We start from the raw sequence: 26204 nt of genomic DNA, 5'->3' as shown, positions 1-26204 counted from the left end.
TGGGCAGGGGGTGGCAGGTGGTATGTGGCGAGGGGGTGGAAACCCAATAATGTTCCTGTGATTTTTTTTGCTTTTCCCCTCAGGCATGCCTCCCATTCGGGACTTGGTCAGCCACTCCCCTAACCAGTCAGGTGATGCAAATCTCCTTCCCTTTCATGTGTGTCTCCATGGGTTTTAGCCACAGGGTGCCAGTTCTTCTTAGATCTCCTTGTGTTGTCACACCTTCATCTTTTGGTTGTCTTGTGTGCTTTGTTTTGGGTGCTCTCTGCTGAAGTGCATGCCTTGACTGAGGGTGATTGGTGTACTTCAAAGTGGTGCTTAGGAACTGTTTTGCTCTTGCTCTGTCTCTAACTGTAAGTGGGGCCCTTCCTGTTGCTCCACAGGAATTTGAATCTGGAGAGCTGCTGAGGCTCACCAAAGGGCTCCTCCCCACCCAGGGCAAGGCTCAAATTGCTTCCCAAGCCTTCTTGCTACTTTGGGAGACCTTTTAGGGCACTTGGGGTGTGAATCTGCTATTGCAAAAATTCAGCCTGAGCCCTTGTGAACTAGTTTCAGCATTCTTTGAATCCTGGCCATACTATATACAATTGGAATAAGTGAGTGTGTAGGCATGACTAGGTCTTAGAATGGCGGTGGGGACTCCTAATCACAAGATTGCTTTGGAAGGGAGGCTGGGTCCTTGCCTGCTGCTGCTCTCCCTTGTTTTTGCACCTGCTTTTCTAGCAAGGTGGAGAGCCTGGCGTGAAAATGACTAGGAGAATCCTCTGGTTCCACCCAAAGCAGGAGCCCAGGTTTGGGTCCTTTTTCAAAGTCCTAGGGCAGAGGTACTTGCAAAGCAAAAGCCTCCTTGATTTTGTTGCTCCCGTTCTCAACGCTGAGATTTGTCTAGGAAAAAATGGGGCGGCATGGCCATTAGACGAGGCCAGCTTGGGTTTTTGAGTAGTCAGGAGTTGAATTGGTGACTTCCCAGGACCCATTTTCTTACTTGGGGTGTGCAACTGGGCTTCATGTCCCTGAGCCTTTCTGCCGCCATTTAAATTCTGGATTATTGCAAATGGCCAGTTGTAGGACAGTTCTCCTTGAGAGAAGCCAAAGCTGAGGGTGAACGACAACCATGACTGAGGTGCTCATTTAAATCCTCAGCCCTAAAGTGCCATTTTGGGACCCAGAACATTGGTTCAGGTAAGGAACAAGGAATGCCAAGTTGTGGAGAAAAAGACAAATCGCACTATTTTATGTCTGACACCTCCAGATGCATCCAGGTCTGACACCTGAGGCACTTGATACTTATTTTAATGAGTGAAGGCATGTTTGTAAAGGGGGGAACTGTTTGAGATAATTTGGGGGGAAACAAATGCAGCAATGCCTTTCACTTTCGTCTAGTTAGGGACCTGAGCATGGAAGACAGTAAAAAATGGATGAATGTCAATTTCAGCCTACATTTTCTTTTGGCTGGCGAAAAACATAACTATGTAACACATGCGAATGTGTGCAAAACCTAAACAAACAGAAATAATTAAGCATGTTGATGAGTGTCATGGAAGGTTGGATGAAATCAGATAAAAGAGGAATTCACATGGATGAGATTGGAATTGTGGTTATAATTGAAAGTGACTGAAAGAGCAAAGCCATGGAAGTCATTACTGTACCAAAGAAAATGAGCACATGGAAGACAGGAAAAGGTTGAGGCCCTGTTGAGCAGGGAGGAGCAGAGTTGGCCTGTCCACTGGGCTGACTGAGGCAGACTCTCTAGCCCACACTTCCCTCCACATTGCCTCTCTCAGGAAGTTTCCTCCTTTTCTTTTTGAGGAGGAATAGCAAACATAGCTGCTGGTGTGCTACCAGGAAGAGGGCAGCATTTGGTGTGTTGCCTTAGACACCAGTCCTGGGCTAAAGAGGAAAGGATGGAGGGTTTCAGCACCACAATGAGGGACACACCAACCACAGACCTGAATTGCTTGCTGGCAGTGGCAGATTCTCTGAACAGTGCTTGATTCTGAGAGTGGGTGCCCACCTGGCATGCAAAACCGCCTTCTGCAGAGTTGGACTGTTGGGGAATTTGCCAAGTGATGTTCCCAAGTAGTCCTCAGAGGCATGCGTTGCTTTGTGGTTGTCTAACCTCCTTGAAACATATATGGATTGAATGCCGTCTTACGGGGAACGTGGGAGAACTTGTGTTATCTTCTGTGTGTTCTTGTAGAGTTTGTGTGGCTAGTTTTCCAGACTGCTGGCCTTGAGAGCCTTGTCACCATTTTGCATTCCCTGGTTGGTGGCATCGGATGTATTTTTGCTTTTTTTGCCTGTCCATTCCAACGTTGCCCTCTCTTCTCTCCTCCCGCTAGATCTGAACCACAGCACATTAGGACCCCATTATGAGAACTCTCACTGGGGCACAGTCTCTTCCAGCAACGATTCCAGCACAAACTGGGACAAAGTGATCGTAGACGGCTCAGACAAGGAGGCATGGCCCTCGATCACTGGCAGTGACTCGGAGCTAGCTTCGGAATGTATGGACACTGACTCGGCCTCGAGCTCTGGGTCGGAAAGAAACCTTGTGGTCATGGCCTCACGGGGTCTGGGCAGCGAGATTGGCAGCCTGCGGAACGGCATTGGGCACGGTTCTCAGACCAAGTTCATCAACGGTAGCAGCAGCAGCAATAACGTGGGCGATGGCAGTGGCAGCCGGCCGTGGAGTGTCTCCCTCAGTGCCATAATGAACACATGCCAGATCTCGCCAGACGCTTCCAACGGCCTCTCCGAAAGTAGCAACAATAGAATGGGCGCTTGGTGCGCCCTCAGTTCTCCATCCAATGGAGGATTAAATCCCAGCACTTTGAATTCGAACGGCAACCACGGTGCCTGGCCAGTCCCGGAGAACAACGGGCATGCCCTGAAAGGGCCTGGAGGAAGCGGTGGCTGCAGCACAGGCGTAGGACAAGTGGGGAACAATCAGAGCGCGGGTGGCCCTGGCCTCGGCGTCTCCTGGGGCAGCCTCCAGGAAAACTGTGATTCTCAAGCCAATGGTACAAGGAAGGCTTCTCGGACTGGGCCGCCTCAGAACCTTAACCCTGAAGTGAACGGACCAAATAATAACACTATGAACTTTATGACCTCTAGTTTACCAAACCCTCCTGGTTCGATGCAGGCGACTGAACCGGCGAGTAGCAATGTGGGGCCCGGGGCCTGGTGCGCGAGCGCCAAGGGCAGTCGCCCTTCGCTCCAGGCCCCTCCAGTAATAAATGGCACTTCCGTTTCTCACCCAAACAATGGTGAGGCCAAGAGCGGCAGCAGGACTCATGGTACTACATGGGGCGCCCACGGCTCCAGTTACTCCGGAGACCAGTGTTCGGACCTGAGCAGCAAAGCCAACGGTGACACTGTGAATGCAACGCTAATGCAGCCCGGGCTCGGCGGAGCCAGTGGGACAAACTTTGAAGTCAACGGGAATAAAGGAACGGGGGCCTGGGAGGCAGCAGGAGTGGCCAATGCCCAGGGCGCCCCCTGGGGGAGCGGACTTGGGATGGGCTCTGGAGGGGGCCGGAGAGGATGGGGTGGCCCCAGCCAAGGCACCAGCCTGGCAGATGGAGAATGGAACAAGCTGCCCAGCAGTCCCCTCCCCTCTGAGAGCACGAATGGGAAGAAGTTTACACCCGTGTGGAAGCCCACTGAGGAGGAGAGTGCTGGTGTGGACTTCCAGAGTTCGGCAGCAGCTCAGAATGTGGACCAGAACGGGGACTGGGCGAAAGCGAGGAGTGGGGACGTGGAAGGCAGTGCTGAAAGCCCCGAGGAGAGACCAGCCCCCGAAGGTGCCAGCCATGAAAAGAGGAAGGCTGACCAGCAAGCGCTACTCCAAAGCATAGTGAACAGGGCAGATCTGGACCCACGGGTCCTTTCCAACTCGGGTTGGGGACAGACTCCAATCAAACAAAACACTGCCTGGGACACTGAGGTGTCCCCGAGGGGGGAGAAGAAGGCTGACAATGGGACAGAGGCCTGGGGAGGCTGTGGGGCCCAGGCCTGTAGCTTGGGGGGGTTTGCGGAGAGGCCAAGCCAGAATGGCCATGAGGCCTCCTCTGGGCCAGGATGGGGTGAACCAAAGTCTGCAGCGAGGTGGGGGGACTCCAAAGTCTCCAGCAGCAGCCAAGGGAGGTGGGAGGAGGAGTCTCCTGTTACTGCACTGGCCAAGGGCAATCAGTCGTGGGGGGGCGGCAAGGACGACAGGTCTTTGCCATCACCCTGGAGCGACGCAGAAAAGCTCAAGCAAGGGTGGGGCGATGGGAAGAAGGCCAACCCTGGGTGGGGGGTGCCAGCTGTTGACAGCTGGGGGGAGAACCTGAGAAGCAATCATTGGGGCGAGGTGAAGAAGTCCAGCTCTGGCAGCAGCGACAGTGACCGATCAACCCCTGGCTGGAACAACGAGCCCAGCAAGCCTGGCCCCACACACTGGGGGTCCGGCAACAGCAAACCCAGCAGCCGTACTGGATGGGAAGAGCCTGCCAAGTCGAACCAAAGCCAGGGGTGGGGGGATCCTCCCAAGCCCCATCGCTCCCAGAGTTGGGGGGAGGCGTCCAAGCCAACTGGCTCCCCAGACTGGAACAAGCAGCAGGAGGTGGGGTGCTGGGGGGCACAGCCTGCCCCTGGCAAACTGCCAGGCGTGGGGTGGCTGGGGGGACCCATGCCAGCCCCAGCCAAGGAAGAAGAGCCCACCGGGTGGGAGGAGCCATCCCCCGAGTCCATCCGCCGGAAGATGGAGATAGACGACGGGACGTCTGCCTGGGGGGACCCCAGCAAGTACAACTACAAGACTGTGAACATGTGGAACAAGAACGCGCTGAGTGGCAGCAGCCGCTCCGACCAGCAGGCCCAGGGGCTGCAGCAGCAGCAGCAGCAGCAAGTCCTTCCTTCCAGTGCTGCGACTGGTGTGGAAAGTGGAGGCAGCAGCAACTCAGGTAAGACTTTTCATGAGCAGTCCCCAGAATCCCTCTCTAAAACGCACAGTGAGAGGTTGAGCTGACCTCAGTGCCTCTGGAAGACGTAATCTGGGTTGGGTCAAATGTTGGGGTGGGCGGTGTAGCAGCACCGAAGGAGGGGGGCTGGGCGTTGGGGAGAGTAGGGCCAGGCCCTCCCTGGTCGACCCCCTCTGGTCTCTAAACCTGCAGCATGGCCTGCCTCAAGGTATTTATGCTTTTCTCCCTGGCCTCCAAGTGTGAAAACATGTAGGAGCCCTGACTTGCTTTTTAGAAGGGGTGACTTGGTGCTGTGCCTGTTGTTGACAGACACTGAGTGCCACCTCAGAGGGGCAGGCTCTTGCCAGGTCGACCAGGCAGCCAGTGGTGTGGTGGGGAGGGCCCCGGACTCTTGCATTCTTTGCTGGGAGACACATCCTTGTGCTTCTTCTGTCCTCTGAGTCAAAGTTGTAGGGAGGCGGCCAGGCCCTGGCTGCAGTGCGGATGTAGATGCCCAAAGTGGCCCAGGAATTAGCCTCTCTGATGATGGAGAGGGAAGGAACAGATCTGTACCCTTCAGGGGTCTTGCCATTTCCAAAGCTGCCATGAGGACTTTCTTTAGGAAGTTAGTGGCGATCACAGAGTTTGTGATGCCTTGAGGTTCGTGTCACAATCGCCACTGCCTGTATACTGGCTTGTTCGTGACTTGATCCATCCAAACTGGAACCTTGTGAATCCCTTTCCTCACGTATCAGAGGGCTTGTCTTTGATGCAGTGGTTCCCAGACTTTTTGAACCGCCGCCTCCCTTGACCTACTGGGCCATTGGCTATGGCTCCCCATTAGGGCTTCAATCCTGTACATTTATTTAGGGCAGCAGGTTTTTCACGAGGCTTCCGTGGTTCCCCAGGGAGCCGCAGCTCACTGCCTTAATGTAAAAAACCAGCTGTTGTGACATTCTCTGAGAAGGTCAGCATGTGTCTTGGAGTATGAGCGCTCTGCCCCCCAGAACTGCTTTCCTCTGCTAGAAACCAGCTCCGGCCTTGGGTCCTGCTGATAGCTTGATCCTCTCTTGAAAGGTTGGGGGGAGCCTCCTCCTGCACCTGTGACAGTAGACAATGGCACATCGGCCTGGGGCAAGCCTGTGGACACTGGGACGAGCTGGGGGGAGTCCGTTGGTGATTCAGCGAGCTCTGGCAACTGGGGGTCTGCATCTCTTGGCCAACAGCCTTCTCAGAAGCCTGGTAGGTGTTGTGAAAGGTGCGAAAGTGACTACATCTCTTAGGGCGTGATGTCATCCCCTAAGAAAAGGGCGGGGCAGACCATGGTGGAAAAGCAGACTTGAGTATGGGCAGGGTCAAGCCCCTCCTGTGTCACTGGCCCTGGGCAAGCTGTTCCAGACTTCATTTTGCCTGCTGTGGAATGGGAATCCTCCGGGGTCTGCATGACGGGGTGGTTTGGGAGGGCAAAGCTCTGCATGACCTCTAGAAGGTTGGGCTGTGTTGTTCAGCAAGTGAGGGCAATTGTCTTTGACACACGCAGGATCAAAGCCTATGCAAGTTCCAGATGGCTGGTGTGGGGGGGACATGCCGCTGCCAGGAGGGCATCAGACCTGCTGGGAGGAAGAGGAGGACGTGGAGATTGGCATGTGGCACAGCAGCGCGGCACAAGATGTCAACGCCTCCACACACTGGTCACCGTACGCAAAGAAGCTGCCTTTGAAGGTGAGCCACTTAAGCTGAAGAGCAGCACCGGGGCGGGGGGCAGAGGATAAAGTGGGGCTGAACCGTGTCAGAAGCAACACTCTGGCCAGGGCCACGGCACCCTCTCCAAGAGTACAGCCCCTTCCCCCTAGGAAGAGCAGGTGGTTCCGCAGGCGGACCTGGGTACTGCGTCACCCTCAGGATTATGGCAAAGGTCTTTTGTGTTGGGTCTGGCGGGTGTCTTGTCTTTTGTCCAGCGCTCACCCTCAGATGTCCCACTGGCCAGATGTCCCACTGGTCGGGAGGGCCGTGTCTGTCTCTGGTTTGTGTTCTGCAGATTTTTTGATCCTGTCCTGTTTTGGACAAGAACTCCCCTACCACACGAGTGTGCCAGCTGGCCAGACACTGCCCTGAGAGTGGGAAGGAGGGCTTGGCCCTGGCCAACTCTGCCTGCTCCCTCCCCTGCTGGCAGGCGAAGTGCTTGGTGTTGATCCCTCCTGAACAGTGTCAAGGCTGTGCCTCCTTCAGAGCTTCGGCAGCCGCTCTTGCCAGTCTCCGGTGGCTTCTGCACTAACAGTTGTCCCATTTCTTGTGTTCCAGGGAACACTGAAAAATGGGAGTAAGCAAGATGAAACGTGGATCAATCCATTTGTCAAGCAATTCGCCAACCTGGGCTTCCCGGTAGGTCTTGCCTCGTGGTGGGGAGGACAGGCCAGGGGGACTGTTGTGCTCAGGGAGCTGGGGGATCAGTCTCTGTGGTGCCCCCTGCCTGCTCAGTGTCCCAGGCCATGTTGCCCAGGGGTTGTGCCCAGCTCAGTGAGCAGACAGAGGAGATGAACAAGTGCTGCTCAGGAAAGGAGCTCACTTCAAGCCGACTTTGGCTTGAGATCATCCCTTTCTAGCCAAGGATCATTTGACTGTGAGCTTCTTCAGGCTGCTCTCCACAGGGTACTCCTGCAGGCTGTGACCCAAAGAGAGGCTTCCTGTTTTCCTATCTCCCCCAAAACTGCTGGTTTGCTTCCACTACCTCCCAGGGAAGGAACCTTGGGGTCTTAGCCAGGAGGCCTTCAGCTTGCTGGCTCCCTCTTTAGGAGTCCTGCCAGGGGTTAGGTCTGCTGTCCCCACTCCTGTGGAGCAGAGTCATCCCCTCCCATGTCTTCCTTTCTTTTCCACTCCTTTCCCTTTCTGCAGCTTGCCCTTTCACCACCCCCTCGCTTCCCCCCTTGTTCTGTCTTGTTTTCTCTCCCGACAGTTTCTTTACCTCCCTTCCCCGCATCATCCTCCTTCTCTGCTTTTCCCCTGGTTTTCTTTCCCCCTTCTTCTGGCCCAGTTACACCTCCTCGTCTTAGCCGGCAGCTGTCTGGCAAGCAGCATCTTGTTGGAGGGCAGTGCTGAACGATTAGGTCACTGCTCTTGCACCCACTGCACAGCAGGCAGCCTTCCCCCAAGGCTCCCCACACAAGAGCTGCCTGGGGCAGCACTGCCCACTACCTTCCTGGCCCTGTTGGTATGCAGATGGAGATGCGTGTGTGCTCACCTGTTTGGGGAAAAAATGGAAGGAGGGCATGGGGCATCCTCAATCCCCAGGACTGTCTCCAAACCCCTTCCCTCATTAGGCTTGTCTCATTTATTCCTCCAGAGAGAATTGCCCGAAGAAATGACCCAGAGCAATAAGATGGATGTGTCTGGAGGTGAGTGTGGGGCCTGCGGGTGGGGCTCTAAGGAGCAGCCAGGGAAGTGGCTGTGGGCGTCGGGGTCAGGCCCCCTGTGGGGCTGGCTGAGGGGGCAACCTGGCTCCTTCCCCCCCTCCATTGCCGCTCCCTGTATTTGAAAAGGAAGGAGAAAGAGAACAGCGTGAAAGATGAAGTGGTTCAGAGAAGAGTCTCCTCTCGCGCCACTGCTGTTCTCCATCTTGAATTGGGGCGCAGGGGAAAGAATTGGTGACAGGGATGGCAGCCAATGTGCTGTCTTGGGCAGGAGAGCGATGGTGGTGACCGCATTTGGCACCCCGTCACTCCTGTCAGGAGGCCTTGGGCCAGCCCTGTTTGTGTCGTATGTTCATTTTAAGGGACGTGATTCAGTTTCTAACCATGCAGTTGTCTGAGGGACGTCTTAAGGCAGCTGGTGGCAGTTACAGCAACTGGGCCAAAATTGTGTGGCTGTTGTTAATGTTTTTATACCTCACCCTTGGGTGGGGGAAAGTTTTCAGGGAAGCTCCAAAATCCGGTAAAAGCAGGCAAGCCATCAAAATACTTGTGTAGAATTAAAAATAAATCAACGGATAAAGGAGAGGCGTCACCCTTTGTTCTAGAAGGGGTTGACACTAGCTGTATTGAAAAGGCCTGTGCCTGGTTTCTGAAGAGACCCTGGGCCTTTCCCCACCGAGAAGGCCTTTCACCCGGACCCCCTATCGCCATACCAGAGGTGGCCATGGCGCTTGGCGCACGGCCTCTCTGTGTTGTACAGAAATGGGCACCCCACCACGTCGAAGCTGTGAAAGGACTTTCGGGTCACACTGGCTGTTTATATGGGGGCCCAGAAACGACCTTGGGGCCCCACGCAGCTGCTGAAGCACTCCTTGGAGATGTGGCCTGTGTTGCTAGGCAAGGTATCCTGTAAAGAACATGGGAATAGTCCTGGCTGAGATCATAAACAAGGAGACCTGTGCCTTCAGCCATGAGCCCTGGTGCATCTGGCTCCCTCCAGCCTGGGAGGGCAGGTGTAATGAAGCAGGATGCCTCCGGGAGAACCCTGGCATTTCTTGTCTTGCGTAGCATTAAACTGGAGATGGCGTGGCAGTCTCTCTTGCAGCGGCAGCTGCCATCAGGGTTTGCGCCATTGGGGCACTCCAGGGAAGCTACCTGACGATGCTGTCCTGCCTCCTCCAGGGATCTTGCCTGACAAGCGCATGGAAATGGAGAAGCACAGCATGAATGTTGGCGATTACAGCCGGGTGATTGGGAAGAACCCTGGCTCCCGGCCTCAGATGCCCAAAGAGTCTTCCATGGATCGCAGTCCTTATTTTGATAAGGTGAGCCTAGCGGTAGCCCCATCACCACCCGAGGACTGCTGACTGGCTTGGAAATTCTGCCCTCCCAGCTGCAGTTGGCACAATGAGTAGCGAAACAGGCCAACCAGTGTTGTCTTTTTGTGTTGTTCAGTTTACCCCATGCCTGACTGTGGACTCCGGTGGCGCTAACCCCCTCTCTCCTGTTTTTCTGCCTCTTTTTCCTGTCACTGTGGGACTCTGCCTGCCTCTTCCCTTCTGCCGTCTTCCTCCTGCTTGGCTCGCTGACTGGTTGTTGATCCTCCCAACCTATCTGTCTAACCAGGACGGTCTTGTTGCCACAGACGATTCCCAAAACATGCAGTTCATGTCCAATCAGAATGGGAAGTTTCCCCTTTCCAACAGTGCACTACCTAACCAGGCCCTGGGCTCCCTTGCAGGGCAGGGCATGCCAAGCCTGAGTTCTGTCAGACAGGTAAGGCTGTCAGCTGCTTTAAACAAACCAAAAAAATAGGCTGTTCCATCAAAGCCACCAGGTCCCTTTTCTGTTTTTCATAGGATGTCATGGGTCTTACTTAATAACCTGGAAACATTTGGCAATTGTGAGTGGCCGCTTCCTGAAATGGCGACTCTCCTGTAGCCCCCTTGGGTAACTTTACCCAGTTATCATCCTGGTGTTGCTGTTGTGCTTGCCCCTCTCCCACCTGTGAGAAATTTGTTGCATTGAGCTGTTCTGAAAGTCCTGCCTTCCCTGGTCTGTGTCTCATGTTGTTGCCTTTGTCCGTGTGTGTGTTCCTGTTTCTCTCCTTGGCCTTGGCATTCCTTGCTTTCTCACTTGCTGAACTCTTCAGCAGCTGATCTAGCAACCTTGTGGGCAGCACCATCTGAAGCTCCTCTTCCTCTGTACCGGGCCTACTTTTGTCTGCCTGCGGTTCAGAGACAAGTCACTCTTGGTGCTCTTGCTGTGCTGGGAACTCTTTGAAAAGTTTGAGGGGAGAGCCTGCTTTCACCTCAGTTCACAAAGGAACAGTGGGAGGAGAGACTAGAGACTTCCCTTGGCCCTGGAGTGTGTCATGAAGCAGGAAACTGGGCGGGGTGGGGAACTGGCTTTGTGGCGCAGCAATCCGAATGGTGTGTTTAAAAATGGGGGCCCAGTTTTGGATCTCCACGGAAGTATGGCAAATCTGCGGGTGGCTTTGACAAGCTGGGTCTGCCCCAAGTCGGCTTCTCCTGAACTTGGAGGGGAGGAGCAGGTTATGCACCTGCATAAGCTGCATGTCCACCAAGTCTGTGGCTGATCTTCGCTGTCCACCCTGTTGTGTGTGCCGTTTCTGCTAAAGGGATGTTGCCCTTTCCTGAAGCTCTGTCTGTACAGTTTGAGGCTAGAATGGCAGCTGTGCTCGGTGAAGGTGTGCATTTTGAGAAATGCCTAAGAACATAAGAGCCCCGCTGGGTCAGGCCAAAGGCCCATCTAGTCCAGCTTCCTGTATCTCATGGTGGCCCACCAAATGCCGCAGGGAGCACACAAGACAACAGACATAGCCTGGTGCCCTCCCCTGCATCTGGCAATCAGAGTCAGCCTACCTCTAAAGAGAGAGAGCCTCCTTTTCACTGAGACAGCTGCGCTATATTTTCCCCCTCTGTTGTGTGTGGAAACACTTGTTGGGAACTTGCTGGGATTAACGAGGTGGGTTGGAGCAGGGGGGTGTATCATACTTCCCCAGCTTGACCAGAAGTCTGATTGGAAAGGGCTGCACATGCAATGAAAACGGATTGACTTGCGCATAGAGGCCGTGGGCTCCTGACAAATTTGCCTTAGGCTTCCCCTGGGATTCTGTTGCTTGTTGTGCCTGTTCTTGTCTGGGGATCGGCTGCCCACTCATTTTTCACTCTCTCTGCAGAATGGCAACCCCAATATGTTTGGAAATCTAGCAGCACAGCCCCGGAGTATGCAGCAGTCTCCAGCACAGCCTCTTAACTCGTCTCAGCCTAATCCACGTGCTCAAGTGCCTCCTCCATTACTCTCCCCTCAGGTTAGGCTGCTTAGGCCTAGGCCTAAAAGTGACACATTCTGGAATGTTGCTATTGCTTAGCAAAAAACTTTTCTTTGTTTTTCATAATTGCTGAAGGAGCAGTTAACAAAAATTATCCAGGAGTGGGTTGCCCTTAATTGATGAGTAATCTAGGCCTGTTCTCATGAGGCAGCCTGAGCGTTAGCTTAGCTCATTTACCTCACCCCTGTAGTTGAAAGGGACCAAAAATTGGCTTCTTTACTCCATTTCTATTGCACATAAACTAGTCAAGAACATACACCAAGCTCCACAAAAGTACATTGAATCTGTGCTCTTTTTTGTGTGTGCTTGGATGATGGTTGTCTGGGATTCCCCCATCAGTGGACATCATCAGTATCTTGCACTTGTTCCCACAGCTGAAGCATGCTCTCAGTTTCAGTAGAGCACTGGGAGGGGGTTGGCTGACTGGCTCAGGGATAGTAGCTGCTGCCCCAGTCCCAGCTGGTTCACCATAGCAGGTTAAAGATCACCACCTTGAAACCCTTAAAGGGTCTGTGAAGCCAGGTGATGCAGCTGGTACGATCTGTTACGCCTACTTTTGTGCTCACCTTCTCACAACCATCGTGTCGCTGTGCTTTTTTCTACTTTGCAGGTTCCAGTATCGTTACTGAAGTATGCACCAAACAACGGGGGCCTGAACCCGCTCTTGGGCCCACAGCAGGTAGCCATGTTGAACCAACTCTCCCAGCTGAGCCAGCTGTCTCAGATCTCCCAGTTACAAGTAAGTGAGATGGCCTTTTCCCTCTCCTTGCATTAAAAACGCCCCCACGTTCTGGCCTCTTTCTAAGCTGCTGTGTCTGCCCTGTTGCAGCGCTTGCTGGCCCAGCAGAGGAAGGTGCAGAGTCAAAGAAATGTGTCTGCAGGTGGCCGAGAGCAGCAGGTATGGCTTTGTCTTCCTTTATTTGTTGGTTGCTTCGAAAAGGCACTCAAGGCACAGTGCACAACAACAACAACAACAACAAAAGAACTGCAGCAGCAAGAGGAGGGAGAACTGTTGAAGCCCTCAAGTGAGGCACAGGCTGAGTGGCAGAAGGGCAGTCTTCAGAATGAAGGGGTCAGGCAGGCCTCTCAGGGGAGTGAGTTGTGCAGACTGGGCCCAGCCGCACTGTGTTCCTGCCAGTCTTGTCAGATGGCGATAGCACCTCTCCAGCCGACCTCAGGAAGTGAGTGGGCTGGAATGAAGCAAGTGGAGTGGAGTCTCAAGGAACCCTGAGCCCACACTGTTTAGGGCTCTAAAGGTTTTCAGGTGCACCTTCAATTGGGCATGTGAACAAATTAGGAACAGAACCAGAGTTATGTACTTTGGTAACCGAACCTCCAGCAGCAGCTCGACAGCCCCCTTCTTCACCGGCTGTGATTTTCAAAGGCAGCCCCTTCAAGTTGCACTGATCTAATCGGGATGTAACCGATGTGCACATGACACCCAAGTCTGCCCTTGCTAGGAAGGCTCATGGCTGGCAGACCAGCCACACCTGTGTGCAAGCAGTCCTAGCCACAGCTGCGCCTTGGCCTTCTGGGGCAAAGCTAGTCAAAGGGTACTACCAGTCTGCCCCCTAGATCCTTTGGAGAGAGGGTCACCGCCATTAGGGTGCGTCTCGTTTTAACTGGAGCAATGTCCTGCCTTCTTCTCCAGAGGGCTCAGTCAGGCTGGCATTGTCTCCACCATAGGATCAGACCCATCACCTCAGTGCTTCTCCCTACCAATCTGCTGTGGCTGCCTCCTGGGAACGGACAGTTCTGTGCAAAAGTGTGTGTCTGTGTGTTGTAGGCCTTGCGCTGCAGATTATGGCACACTCCATGAAATGGACAGAGGCTGCCCTGCGCTCTTAATTCGGGTAGAACGTGAGGGAGTCATGGAGCTGGCAAGTTTGTGGCTTGGCCCAGCACACTGGGAGAAGCAGTGTTTGCACGGAGTGGGGGCATGGGGGGACAGCAGAAGGGAATGCCAGGGGACCCAAGACCCACTACATAGGCTGCCACTTCCTGCAAAGAAAATCTCAGTTCACCTAAAACTGTGTATTGCCGTGGCTGAAACGTGTGTGCATCGCCTTGACTTCTTTTGAAAAGAAATCCTGTGCACCTGACCTCTTCAGTGTTTGACCACCTGATGTTCCTTTCTCTCCGTTTGACCTTCCAATTTGACCTTCCAACTCTCTGCCTGCCTTCCTGTTCACCTGACTGTGATTGGCGAAAGCTGCCTGTGTGGCCTCTCTCCTTTTTCTGACTGATCCTTGGTTCTCTCCAGCCGCCTCATTGGTGAATGAGAGCCTCGGCTTCTGAGGGGGTGTGTGTAGATTGTCTGTTGTGGAAGAACATCATTATTTCCATCCAGTGTTGGGAACACGAGTCAGTGACTCAGATTCAAGTTGTGGAAATGTGTGATTTTGGGTGACTGCAACTCATGAGTCATGCGCTTGGAAGACTGAAAAAGTCTTGAGTCAGGGCCCCACTGACTTGGCACTTGTCCCCACGCATGCTGACTCTTATCTGTCTGTGTCTGGGGGTGCTTGTTTACTGTTTCCTTTTTGGGCAAGCATTCTGATTGGAGAGCAGCAGGGAGTTCCATATGGGAGGCAGGAAAGGGTTAATGTGAGGGGGGGGCTGGGCTCTCTTTTCCCCATCTCTGATAGGTAGGAAGGAACAGATAATCATTGGACAGAGGATGGGCATTATCATATTTCCATTGGCTGAGGGAGGGCAGGAGGAGGAGCCAGCATGGCTGATAGGGGGGAGGGAGCCTCATTGAATGACTGGCTGAAGTGGGACTACTTCTGAGTAGTTCTGCAAAGGATTGGGTTGTTCTAGTAAGCCTCCAGCTGCTGCTTGTGACCCTCTTGCTGCTTCTGTCCCAGTTCTTGCTCAGTCCCTCCCACCCCCTCCTGCCCTGTTTACAGATGGAAGGGGGCAGCAGGGGAGTAATTAAAGAGAACTCTCTCTCACTCACTCACTCACTCACTCACACACACACACACACACACACACACACACACACACACAGTGAGAGAGAGAGAGAGAGAGAGCCCAGAAGCAGCCCTGTTTTTCCCACAACTGGCTTTAGAAGGCAGGGAAGGAGTTCATAGCGATCATGCTTTGCACGGCATGGCTCTGTTACTTGGGAGGAGTACCTTCAGTGAATGACTCACATCCCTGCTAACTGGGTGAGAGGCACTTGTTAAGTGGGTGCTCTTCTTTTATTTGGCAGGGGGAGAGTAACTGGCCCTCCTCACCCAGCAGTGTCTTCTAGTGGCTTCTGCTGGAGTTCTTTTGCATCTTTTTCGATTGTGAGCCCTTTTGGAACAGGGAGCCATTTTTTTATTTTCTCTGTAAACCGCTTTGTGAACTTTCTGTTGAAAAGCGGTATATAAATACTGTTAATAATAATAACCAACTACAGAGGGACTACTTCTGAGTAGAGCGGCAAAGGATCGGATCATCCTGGTAAGACTCGCAGCTGCTGCTCATGACCCTCCTCCTCCCTCTTGCCGCTTCTGTCCTGGCTCTCTCACCAACCCTCCCACCGCATTTACGGATGGGCGGGGATAGCAGGGGAGTGAGTAAAGAGAGTTCTCTCTCTCTCACACACACACACACACACACACACACACACACCCCCAGCAGCCCCTTTTTTCCATGGTGGAATTTTTAAAGGGGGGGTGACTCAACTTGAGTCCATTAGAGTCACTAAAGGGTCACTCAGAGACTTGGAAAGGGCCCCCGTTATGACTCTCACGAGTCGTGGGGGTGGTGACTTCGAGACTTGACTCTAGTCAAGCTACGCTGGGTTTTCCCATCCCTGTTTCCATCTCTGCCCTTCTTGTGCAAGTCCAAGGGAGCCTATCCCTACTCCTTGCACGCTAGTCCAAAAATAGAATTTATTTTGTATGAGTGCGGATTTTCAGCCCACATCAAGAGTAGATACTGTCTGTCTGTCCGTCTAGTCCAATGTTTCTGTGAGATTGTGAGATTCAGGACCCACTAGGTAGGTCATGAGTCAATTTCAGGTGGGTCCCCATTCAATTTCAATATTTTATTTTTACTATGTTAGGCTTGATGCTACCATGGGATGTGACTGCATTTGGGGAAATGTTTCAGACCTGTACTTTTAACAAGCGACTATGTATATTCTTTTAACAGTGATAGTAAATGGGACTTACTCCTGAGTAAGTGTGGGTAGGATTGCAGCCTAGGATTGTCAAAAAATTTTCCTACTAGATGATGTCACTTCTGGTAATGACATCACTTCCAGTGGGTCCTGACAGATTCTCATTCTAAAGAGTGGGTCCTGGTGCTAAATGTGTGAGAACCTCTGATCTAGCCATTTTACAGTTCTGGATTGCCTCTGCTGCTGTGTGAGGTGTGGTAGGGATTTGTTAATTTCTTGAAAGATAATCAGGGCTGCCTGGCTGAACAATGGCTGCAATTGTGTTTGAACATGAGGTTGGTGGGGCCTCCTTCCATAGCTGGGGTCACCCCAGCGCTCGTGTTTAGCATCTTGCCGTGCTCAGGGCTCCTGTTGCTACAGTCCCAGGCAGGCAGCAAGAATGCCAAGTGTGTGGATGTCCTGGGTTGCGTAGACTTCCTGTTGAGCTCCTGCCTCCTTTCCTTTTCTCTTTGTGTGTCTGCAGAGTCGTTCCCTCAATATGCAGCAACAGATGATGCAACCATCTTGTCAGCTCGATCCAAACCTGCTCGCAAAGCAGCAGCAGCTCCATCAGCCTGCCCTGAAGTCTTTCCTGGAGAATGCCGTGCCCCACGACAACCGGGAGCTGCAGAAGGGGCCGTCACAAATCAATGCGTTCAGCAACTTCCCTATAGGTGGGTGTCCTCTCTGCTGTCCCGCATCAGGTTGCCAAAGCTTTGCTAGGGGCTCAAGCCCTCGGGGGCAGCGTTTGGCCTTAGTGCTTCAAAGAGTGGTGGCAGCCACCCTGCTGGTCCCCTGCCCAAGTGAGGAAGAGGAGTCTTGGCAGTCTCTTTTTGAGGATCACAAAAGAAGAGGGGCATCTCTGCCAGGTGTAATAATGTGCAATCTAAATTAAGCAAGGGATGGAAAGAGTGAATAGAGAGGTGTTCTTTTCCCTCTCACACAACACCAGAACCAGAGAATAGCCGCTAAAATTAAGTGTTGTGAGAGTTAGAACAGGCAAAAGAAAATATTTCTTTACCCAGCATGTACTTCGTCTGGAATTCCTTGCCACAGGATGCGGTGATGGTGTCTGGTCTAGATGACTTGGAAAAGGAATTGAACAGACCAAAGGAGAAGTCCATCACAGGTTATGAGCCATGATGGGTAAATGCAACCTCCTGATTTTAGAAGTATGCCAGGTGCAAAGGAGTGGCACCAGAATGCAGGTCTCTTGTGTGCTCTGTGAGGTACCAGGTGGGCCACTGTGAGATTCAGGAACCTAGACTTAGATGACCCTTTGGCCTGAGCCAGCAGTGCTCTTCTTATGTTCTTAATAGACTTCTGTTCAGCTGTGGGTTTAATATTTTTCCTTTTGTGCGAGTTTACAGTATGGTACATTTCATGTCTTACAGTAAAACACTGGAGCCAAAATTCAATTGCAGCATAAACAGCAGAGAATCTTGTAATATCTTAAAGACAAACCAACTTCTTATTGTGGACTCCAGTCCACAGAAGCTTCTGAAAGAAGTGGGCTTGTCTTTTAGGTGATGCAGAATTCTTGGTGGCTTCAGAACTAGAATGGCTTTGAAACCAGCTCCTTTCCATGGGCTTGGTGAGCTTGTGGCTTCTTGTTGGTTGGTTGAGCTCAGTAGCTGCACTCTGGAAAGCAAACAGGCGACAAGCTTTGGGTACCATCTTTTCCTTCTCTGTTCTGTATGGCATGGTTGAGGAGGGGGGAGTTGTCTTGATGGGCTGTCTCCTTGGCTTGTGCTCTTCAAGTCAGTGGAGTCTCTGCTTTTTTTCAGCCTTACTGACTGCTCTGAAAGAGGAGAAAAAGAAATTGTCTTTTGATAGAACTGCACCAGTTAGCCAACTTGCAGCCCTGCTTCTGAATATAGTTTTGAACCTGCTGCCTTGTGACTCCAGAACTAGTTGTCCTTGATGCTCAGACTGTGTTTTGATAAACCTTCTGTCATCTTTTTTTCCCCTCCCATGTCTTTAGGCTTGTTTCCAATTTCCACTGCAGAAATTGCAGGCTTGTATATTTTTCCTCATCCTCCTTTCAGCCCCTTTCCACTGCTGCTTCTTGCGTTTGCTTGTACTGCTCCTGCTCTTCTCCCTTTTTGTTGCCTGCTGTGTTTCAGCAGGTCTTCCGTCCACAGGCTGTACACCTGAGCCTGCTGTGCTTCAGAAATGATGGGTTGGGGGCTTGATCCTTGAGCTGTCCTGTGATCTTCTGGTGTATAGGTTGGAGCTTGGGTGCAAAGGAGGTCCTGGCTGGTTCTCAGCCTTTGGGCCTAGATTATTGGGGAACAAATTGGGGAACAGATAAGCCCAGCAGGAAGGGCATCTTTCCCCTGGCCAGTTCCATGGTAAGCTTGCAAGAGGCAGGTGACTGGAATTGGAGGAGGGGGAGAGCAATCGACACTGCACCCTTTGGCTTGATAACTTGGAGCTTTCTGAAAAGTGAGCCTCTTGTTGTCTCACTGCTGGAAAAATCATGGCATTCACAGTCCATCCTCTGCCTGCAGAGTGCCCGCAGTGAAGATGGTGGCCAGCATTCACGGCAGAAGTAGGGAATAGGAGAGAGTTGTCCTTGGGGTCAAGAGGCCATCATGTTGATGGATACAGGTCAAAAGGACTCCTTTGGGACCTGGAGAGCAAGATGTTTGGGGAGGGGTGGCAGGCCTTGAGAGGAAGCTTCCCTTTTGCTGATTTGAAAGGAAAAGGGAGTTTTGCCGCCCGCATCCTCAAACCCAGTTTGCATGGCATTTTTAACTGAGAGTGCCAAGGGTTGGCAGTGCTTTGCTTGGCGCTGCAGACTCTCCTTCCACCTGTGACGGTCTCCATCCACAGAGTCCTGAAAGTGACAGCTTGATGTGGGCTGAGCAGCCTTCCTGGGAGAAGGTACTGGAATGGCTGTGAGGCTGCCTGGTTTGTGGAAGAGAAGAGGGTCTGATGTCATGGAGACCTTCATTTCTTTTGCAGGACTGAACTCAAACTTGAATGTAAATGTGGACCTGGGCAGTATTAAGGAGCCACAGTCCCGGCTGAGAAAATGGACCACTGTGGACAGTATTTCCGCCAACACGTCCTTGGACCAGAATGCCAGCAAAAATGGTAGGCAGATGTGGGGCATAAAAGGGGCATTCGGTTACCATACTGTTGTTAAGGTCAAGAAATATTGATCACGCACAACATTTTTGTGTTGTGGCTCTAAGTTGAGGCTGGTGTTGCTGATGGCAGCTGCAGCCCTTTTTCATTTTAATTATTTTATTGGCCAGGCTTGTATCGGCAGCTCTGTAAGTGCACATGGTGTCCCCAGTCAGGTTTTCTCCCCTTCTAAAAACGTTACAGTTGCTGTGCCTCTTTTGTCACCTTCGACTCTTGCAGGGACAAGAGTGTTCCCTGGCGCTACCTGCTGCTGACGACTGTTTTCATCTTTAGGGATGCTCCAGGTCATTCAGGGGGAAAGCATTTTTCATTTGGGCCGTTTCTTGGTACAGTCTGGGGTGATGGAGGAGAGAAACCCACTCTACCCTACTCTGTCTGCCGAGGCACAGCATCCAAAAAGTTTTGAAAAAGGAAGTCCTGTCAGTCCCACCTTTACACTCACCTGCGTGTAAAGTTCCAGTTTGCCAGGGGCAGCCACGTGAGTCATTAAAGAAACATCATACAGTCCACCCTTCTTATCCGTGGGGAATCCATTCCAGGACCCCCTACAGATAAGTGAATCAGTGGCCACTTCCAGTTTGACAAGCAGACTAGGAGTGGCTTTCCTTTGGTTATCTGCGGTGAGTCAAATCTTCAGATACTGGGGTGACACTGTGCAAAGCAGAACGCAGCCAGAGTTCGTCTTGGAATGTGATTTATTGAGGAGTAGGGTGAACTTCAGCCTGAAGTGTGAGCCTCTTGGAGCCTCCTGGAACCTTGCTGCTGTTCTGTAGCACTTTGGTACTACAGAACTTTGGTGCCCAAGAAGCTGCTAATCTCTCCCTCCCTCTCTCGTTCAGGTGCTATTTCAAGTGGCTTCAGGCTGGAGGAAGCCCCCTTTGTTCCCTACGACTTCCTGAACAGTAGTAACTCACCGGCCAGTCCTCCGGGATCGATTGGGGACAGCTGGCCATGTGCCAAATCGCCTAACAGTTCTAGCAGTGTCAACTGGCCTCCAGGTGAGCTCCCCGAGGAAGGTGTGCAGCTTGTGCATCTGTCTGCGGATCCAGGTTTTGGGATCTTTGATGTTGGCAACCCTGCTGTCTCCTCCCAGGGGCTAGGAGCAGGGCAGGAACCGTAGGCACCTAACTGGCAGGGGGTTACCTTGAGAGACATTCTCCACATGTCTCTTCTGCTTGTAGCAAGACATAACAGGTTCAGACCCATTACCACAGAATGGCCCAAAGCGATTGAGGGTTGGGCACCAGGAGGAATTTCCCAACGGCGGGCACAGTGGGGGGAGAGTCCTGCAGAAGCCAAAAGGCAGGCAGCTCTTCGCAACCTGGGGATTGAACCAATTTCAGAGGAGGCCTCACCTAGTGGCCTGAGGAGCAAACCAGAGCATGGGGTGTGATGGGCTGAAATGATTTTGGGCTCCAAGCAGAGGAGCGAGCGACAGTTCAAGGCTCTCGCAAGGAAGCTGTTCCCTGGGGTCGGCTAAACTCCCCAGAAATGCAGCTGGGCTTGTTGTGCCAGCCTCTGTGACTGCCACCCCAAGTGTCTGTCTTGCTTGCCTCCCTCTTTCTCATCCACTCCTGCAAACTGAGATTGGGGAAAGGGATGGGAAGGAAGGAAGCCAACTGCTAGGAGGGCTGTGAAGAGAGCAGAAGATGCAGCTTGGTGTACGCTGTGATCCCAGCAACACAGTGAAGGCTTTGGGCATCCAGAGGGGCCTTCATCACTGCGTACCCTGGGATCTGCAGTCTGAACTCCTCCTGGACAGATTCCAGAATTCTTGGGGGCAGTGCAGGGTTTTGGGTGTGTGTTGGAGACATGATGGGAAATTTAATGCTGCTACTTCTTGTATTTATTATTATTATTACTTCTTGCTGCTCCTTCTCTTCCATGTCACAACCCTTCCTTGCTGTCTTTGTTTGGTAAGAGTTGGAGGAAGGAGACGCAGTTGTGGAGGGTTGGCAGGGAGCTCCAAATTGACTGATATTTCCAAGCTTTCAGGGAACTCCTGGAAAAATCCCAAGCTTTTCCCAAGGATTCTCTGGCAAAGCTCAGACCCACTCTGATCCTCAGCAGGGTATGCTGCCTGTCCCTCTGCAGTCTAAAATGGCCTACTCCAGCCGCAGGTGCATTGTGGAGGGTGTGATCCCCAGCCCAATCCTCAAAGGTGCCCAAGAGATGGGAGTAGGAACCTTGTTAGCTGGAGTTGGGTATCAGGATTCATCTCACTTCTCCTTGTGATCATTGGGTGTGGCAGGGAGAGGAGAAACCTTTGGCTTCTGCTTGTCCAGCCCTCTGACTCCCCCAGCCCAACCCCTCCTATATCTTTGTATGTGTCCTGTCATTCTAGAGTTCCGCCCTGGTGAGCCATGGAAAGGCTATCCAAACATTGACCCTGAAACTGACCCTTACATCACTCCCGGCAGCGTCACCAACAATCTGTCAATTAACACTGTGCGGGAGGCTGACCACCTCAGGGACAGGAATAATGGTACGTTGGCAGACTTTGGGACAGGGGCTGGGGGAGGGATTCCAGCCCTGGGAAAGGCGCTTTCCAGAGACCAGAATGCCACTGCAGACAAAAATGTTGCTGTTTTGCCTGACCGGCAAAGTCTCCAGAGGAAGGGAGTTCCACAGGGTTCTCTTGTTGAATGCCTCTTCGCTTGAATAGGGGTAACATGAAGGGGAAGCCCTGAGAGCAGTGTTGACCTGGGGCAAGGGAGAGCAGCTGGGGAGGCCCCGGAAGAAACAAACTCCCACTCCCTTTCCCCCCTTCCTGACATATACCACCTGTCAAAAAGAGTATGGTTGTGTTATTGGAAGCCCAACTCACAGGTTGTGGTGTAGTTGTGAGTGTACACTAACTAGCAAGGCTGGGAGGGGCAACCCAACTGGCACTTCTAGAGAGCTGTGGCTGCTCGTGGCAGATGCACTTTTCGCTACTGTGAGTGGCTGGGTTGAGCAGTGGAGGAACAGCTCCTGTGGAAGGTGGAATAGTGCTGTCTGGTGCCAGGCAGCCTGGGCTTTCTTGCTGGACAGGTGTGCATGGGCCTTCTGAGTACAGCCTGTTCCTGGGCTGGTTGAAATCCGCTGTGTGTGGGGAAGACCAGAGGGCCTCTGGGGAGCCAGGGTGTGGTCCGGGGACCTTGGTGCCTCCAGGGCCGCTTCAGCGACAGGCTTTCCCCAGTAGGGTCATCCTCATCTCTGAACACCGCGCTGCCTTCAACTAGTGCCTGGTCATCCATTCGTGCCTCCAACTACAATGTTTCCCTCAGCAGCACAGCACAAAGCACTTCTTCAGGTGAGAGCATCCCCGCCATCTCCGAGACTGGGAGCAGGACTGCCTGCACCCTGCAAAGCCTGCTGGTGCGGGTGCTGCTTTCTGTTTGTGTGTCTTCACAGCCTCACTTTCTCCTTCTCTGCTCCTCAGCCAGAAACAGTGACTCCAAATCCACATGGTCTCCCGCTTCCATGAACAACACCTCTCTAGCTCACGAGCTGTGGAAGGTTCCCCTGCCACCCAAGATGGCTCCCTCCCGCCCCCCACCAGGGCTGACCGGGCAGAAGCTGCCTCTATCAACGTGGGACAACTCCGTGCGGCTGGGGGGCGTCTGGAGCAATTCCGATGCCAGATACACCCCTGGTGAGTCTTGGGCTGGCACTGAGGAGGCTCTGTCTGTTTTGGGGAGGGGCGCTAGTGTAAAAGGCACCCTCGGTGGGCAGGAGGGGGCGCACAGGTTGTGGTTCTTTTGCTTGTGCAGGTGATGCCTTGTGGGTTGCAGGTCTGGCACGTCCAAGGTTAAGCCATGTGGCATTTTCCCTGCACCAGACGTGCATAGTGGTAAAATTTTGCCCACTTCTGGATCCACGAACAGTCTGAGGCCAGGGCCTGATGACTCCCGCCCTGAAAGGACATCAGGCAGGAGCCCCTGCACTGTTCAGGGCCTGGTTTGGGAATATCTTTCCCTTTATGTTGAGTCACATTCTCCTCTCTGCAACTCCGGCCCTCCTCCAGGAGAGTTTTCCACCTGCCAGCTGCCGCAATAGCCCACAGTCCGAAGTCTGCCTGCGTCCCGGTCAAGAGGCCTGCCCTGTCCAGCCAGGGCAGATCCCTGACCCCATGCTGTGTGCAGACACCATCCCAGCCCCTTTCTCCTGCTCTTCTTAGGGGCCCTGACATTTTCTCTCTCTCTCAGGCACAAGTTGGGGTGAGAGCAGCTCAGGGAGAATCACCAACTGTCTTGTGCTGAAAAACCTCACACCTCAGGTGAGTCCATGCAGGCGACCCAAGAGCGGCCCTGCTCCTGGAGCTGCCTGGACTACCCCCCCCCCCGCTAGCTCAATGGCTGCTAAGTGGAGGTCTGTGTGTCCTGCTCCCCAGATCGATGGCTCCACCCTGCGGACGCTGTGCATGCAGCATGGGCCACTCATCACGTTCCACCTGAACCTGCCCCACGGCAATGCTTTGGTCCGCTACAGTTCAAAAGAAGAGGTGGTGAAGGCACAGAAGTCTCTCCACATGTAAGTGTGGCGCACACGGGACACACACTCACTGCCCCTCTTAAACTGCAGGCATAGGGCACAAGAGCGAAGGCTGAGTGGGAGAGGCTCTGGTGTCCTTGGGTCCCCCGGAAGAGGGCTGGGGCCAGTGTGTGTCTCCAACGGAGGAGGCAGGGCTTCTGTAAACCTGTGCTTCAGAGCCGGGGGAGGGGTCACCCTCTCCAGTTGCTTCCCTGTCCTGAGAGCGGAAGACACCAGGGAGGCTGTCACTTCCCACCTTATTTCAAGAGGCCCTGCTGTCTTCTGTCTGGACCCCTAAGTACTGCCTCCACTGGTTGGTGGGGAAGGGTTTGCTCTTGTCACAAGCTCTTGAACAGGAGAGGATCACTCCTCCCATGGCTCTTAAGCACAGCCAACTGACACATGCCCTGCTTCTCTGAAGTAAAGGGGAGCAGCAGCTCGTCGGAGGGTGCTGTCCACCTTCCACCATGGAGGCAGAACTCCTCATGGTCAGTCCAGGGCTTATTTCACTGTTGGGAGCAATCCCCTCCACACTGGAATGGCGGTTCCTGGGCACGAGGCTGCTCACTTGGAATCCACTGCTCGAGACCCACAGTCCTGCACTCGGCTTCAGCTGCAATTTTGGGGGACTCATTGGAAAGCGTAGTTGTGAGGACTCCGCCCATGTGGTGTGCTTCGTGTCCCTGTGCAGGGTGCAAATGCTAAAGTGCTGCTCACTTGTGTGCCTGGCCTGTGCTGTCCTTGGAAGACAGTGAACTTCACAGGGATGAATGGGGGGGGTGCCAGATGTAGCTGACCTCTGAGGACGCTTCATGCAAGTCCAGCTGTGTCTGCTGGGAGTCCTTTGGACAGTGCAGAGGCTGCTCCGTCCTGTGGGCCCAATTGCACCCTTGGCCTGCCCACCTCTAACCCTCTCTCTCTCTCTGCCCCCGGCCAGGTGTGTCCTGGGGAACACCACGATTCTTGCCGAGTTTGCCAGTGAAGAGGAGATCAGCCGCTTCTTTGCACAAGGCCAGTCTCTGCCCCCCTCTCCTGCCTGGCAGTCTCTGGGCACCAGCCAGAGCCGCCTGGGCTCCGTGGATGGTTCCCATACGTTCTCCAACCGCAACGACCTGAATAATCACTGGAATGGTGCTGGGCTGTCCGGGACGGGCGGTGGAGACCTGTGGGGGAGCCCCAACTATTCCACCAGCCTCTGGGGCTCCCTGGGTAGCAGCGACACCCGGGGTCTAAGCAGCCCCTCCCCGCTCAATGCGTTCCTCTCCGTTGACCACCTTGGGGCTGGGGGGGAGTCCATGTAACCCTCTTTCCTCTCTTTCAGCAAATGAAACTGTGACCTCAAAGCAGCACTAAGTGTGGACTCCCTCTCCTCCCCTCCCCTCCCCTCCCCTCCCCTCCCCCTCTTGCAGTCTCCAGGGGTCACCTGTGGAAATGGTTACTTCGTGCACATTTTCCCCCCCACTTTGTTTTAGCCCAAAAGATACCAGTTTGAATACTTGAATCATGCAGGCCAATATTATTATAATGTGAAAAAAGAAGTTATAGATTTACACTTCCAGATAGTGCTATACCTAGTTTAAAGAAAGACGAGAAAAGCTACGTACGTAGAGTCGGCTTGGCGTCTGTGTGTGTTTCTGTTGAACTCATTCTTTTTTTCATGTGTGATTTGCGGATCATGTTGGAGTTTGAGCTTCTCGATCTTTGCACAGACTCTCTGTCCTTCTCCCTGCCCCCAGCGATGAGAGGCAGTGGCAGCGGCTCACGCGCGGCGGCAGCTCCCGGGGGACCCGTGTCCGTCAGTCCAGACCAGGGTGCCTACGCCTTTCCGTGTGTGCCGGCCTGCTTGCCTGCCGTCGTCGTGGGGTAGCCCTGCGGCGCCAAACAATCTAGTGACGAGACTCACGGAGGATTTTACAAACGCAAGACTGTTGCACCTCTTGGCTCACGATGAATTAAACTTGAGAACGGAGCTCGGCGGTTTCTGAAACCGCAGTGTGCAGCTGTGACTCGCAACCCAGCCTGCTAGCCAGGGCCGGGTCCTGCACTTTCAATAGGCTTTTGGATTTGTTGTCTTTTTTTATTTTTTTTGGGGGGGGGGGGGCTCCTGTGTTTGGGGCGCTGCCTTGTTTACAGAAATTATTGCTTTGTTTATTTGAGAAACGATGTTTACTCTTCCATCACTTAAAAATATTTTTTAAGAAAAATGAAAAAGTGCGGATGACACAAGATGCTATTTTCTATCTCTGGGAACAACGAGCAGTGTTCGGCCATGTTCCACTTTTGTGTTTTCTACTCCCACCTCCTCAATCAAAGAGCATGGCACTCAGGAAAACCAAGGTCCCCAGAACAGCTCCTTGTAGTTTCTTATAGGAAAATGTAACTTTTATTAGCACTGATTACTACTTGCTGTGTGAAAACCTTCTGCCAAAAATTGCTTCAGATCGCTGGAGTTTGACATTCTGCTTTCCAATGCTGTCTTTTAATAGTGGGGGGGTGGGGGGGCTTTGCTCTTAATCTCTAGTTCTTTTCCCCCATTTTTGTAGAGCCCCCCAAGCCACCCCTTGTTCTCCTCCCTCCCCCTTGAGTGGCGCTCTCCCTGCTTTCGTGACTGTGTTCAGTGTTTAACCTTAAAGCTGAAGTAACTATGCAGACTGTAGCCAGGGTCT

The 26204-nt window shown here is 53.1% G+C and overlaps 1 protein-coding gene across 7 annotated transcripts in view; it reads left to right on the top strand.

The window, feature by feature from the left end:
* The window catches only part of TNRC6A (trinucleotide repeat containing adaptor 6A), a 56110-nt gene extending 30477 nt beyond the window's left edge, over positions 1-25633 (top strand). The window contains exons 6-25 of one of the 7 annotated variants that reach the window (XM_066640348.1): positions 84-131; positions 2343-4949; positions 6024-6188; positions 6487-6668; positions 7248-7328; positions 8287-8338; positions 9536-9678; positions 9980-10129; positions 11556-11687; positions 12319-12447; positions 12538-12606; positions 16352-16541; positions 18838-18969; positions 19863-20021; positions 21368-21508; positions 22208-22318; positions 22448-22660; positions 23214-23284; positions 23399-23538; positions 24476-25633. In XM_066640348.1, coding sequence (XP_066496445.1) covers positions 84-131; positions 2343-4949; positions 6024-6188; positions 6487-6668; positions 7248-7328; positions 8287-8338; positions 9536-9678; positions 9980-10129; positions 11556-11687; positions 12319-12447; positions 12538-12606; positions 16352-16541; positions 18838-18969; positions 19863-20021; positions 21368-21508; positions 22208-22318; positions 22448-22660; positions 23214-23284; positions 23399-23538; positions 24476-24839 — 5279 coding nt within the window. In that variant the 3' untranslated portion in view covers positions 24840-25633. Of the gene's footprint in view, positions 1-83; positions 132-2342; positions 4950-6023; positions 6189-6486; positions 6669-7247; positions 7329-8286; positions 8339-9535; positions 9679-9979; positions 10130-11555; positions 11688-12318; positions 12448-12537; positions 12607-16351; positions 16542-18837; positions 18970-19862; positions 20022-21367; positions 21509-22204; positions 22319-22447; positions 22661-23213; positions 23285-23398; positions 23539-24475 lie in introns of all 7 variants that reach the window. The other 6 variants (XM_066640347.1, XM_066640353.1, XM_066640349.1 and 3 more) reach the window with 6 other exon arrangements.
* The last annotated feature ends 571 nt before the right edge of the window (positions 25634-26204 follow it).

This window comes from Tiliqua scincoides, chromosome 13 (assembly GCF_035046505.1).
Source record: "Tiliqua scincoides isolate rTilSci1 chromosome 13, rTilSci1.hap2, whole genome shotgun sequence".
Classification (NCBI taxonomy): Eukaryota; Metazoa; Chordata; class Lepidosauria; order Squamata; family Scincidae; genus Tiliqua; species Tiliqua scincoides.
This window is presented reverse-complemented; position numbering and strand designations above follow the sequence as displayed.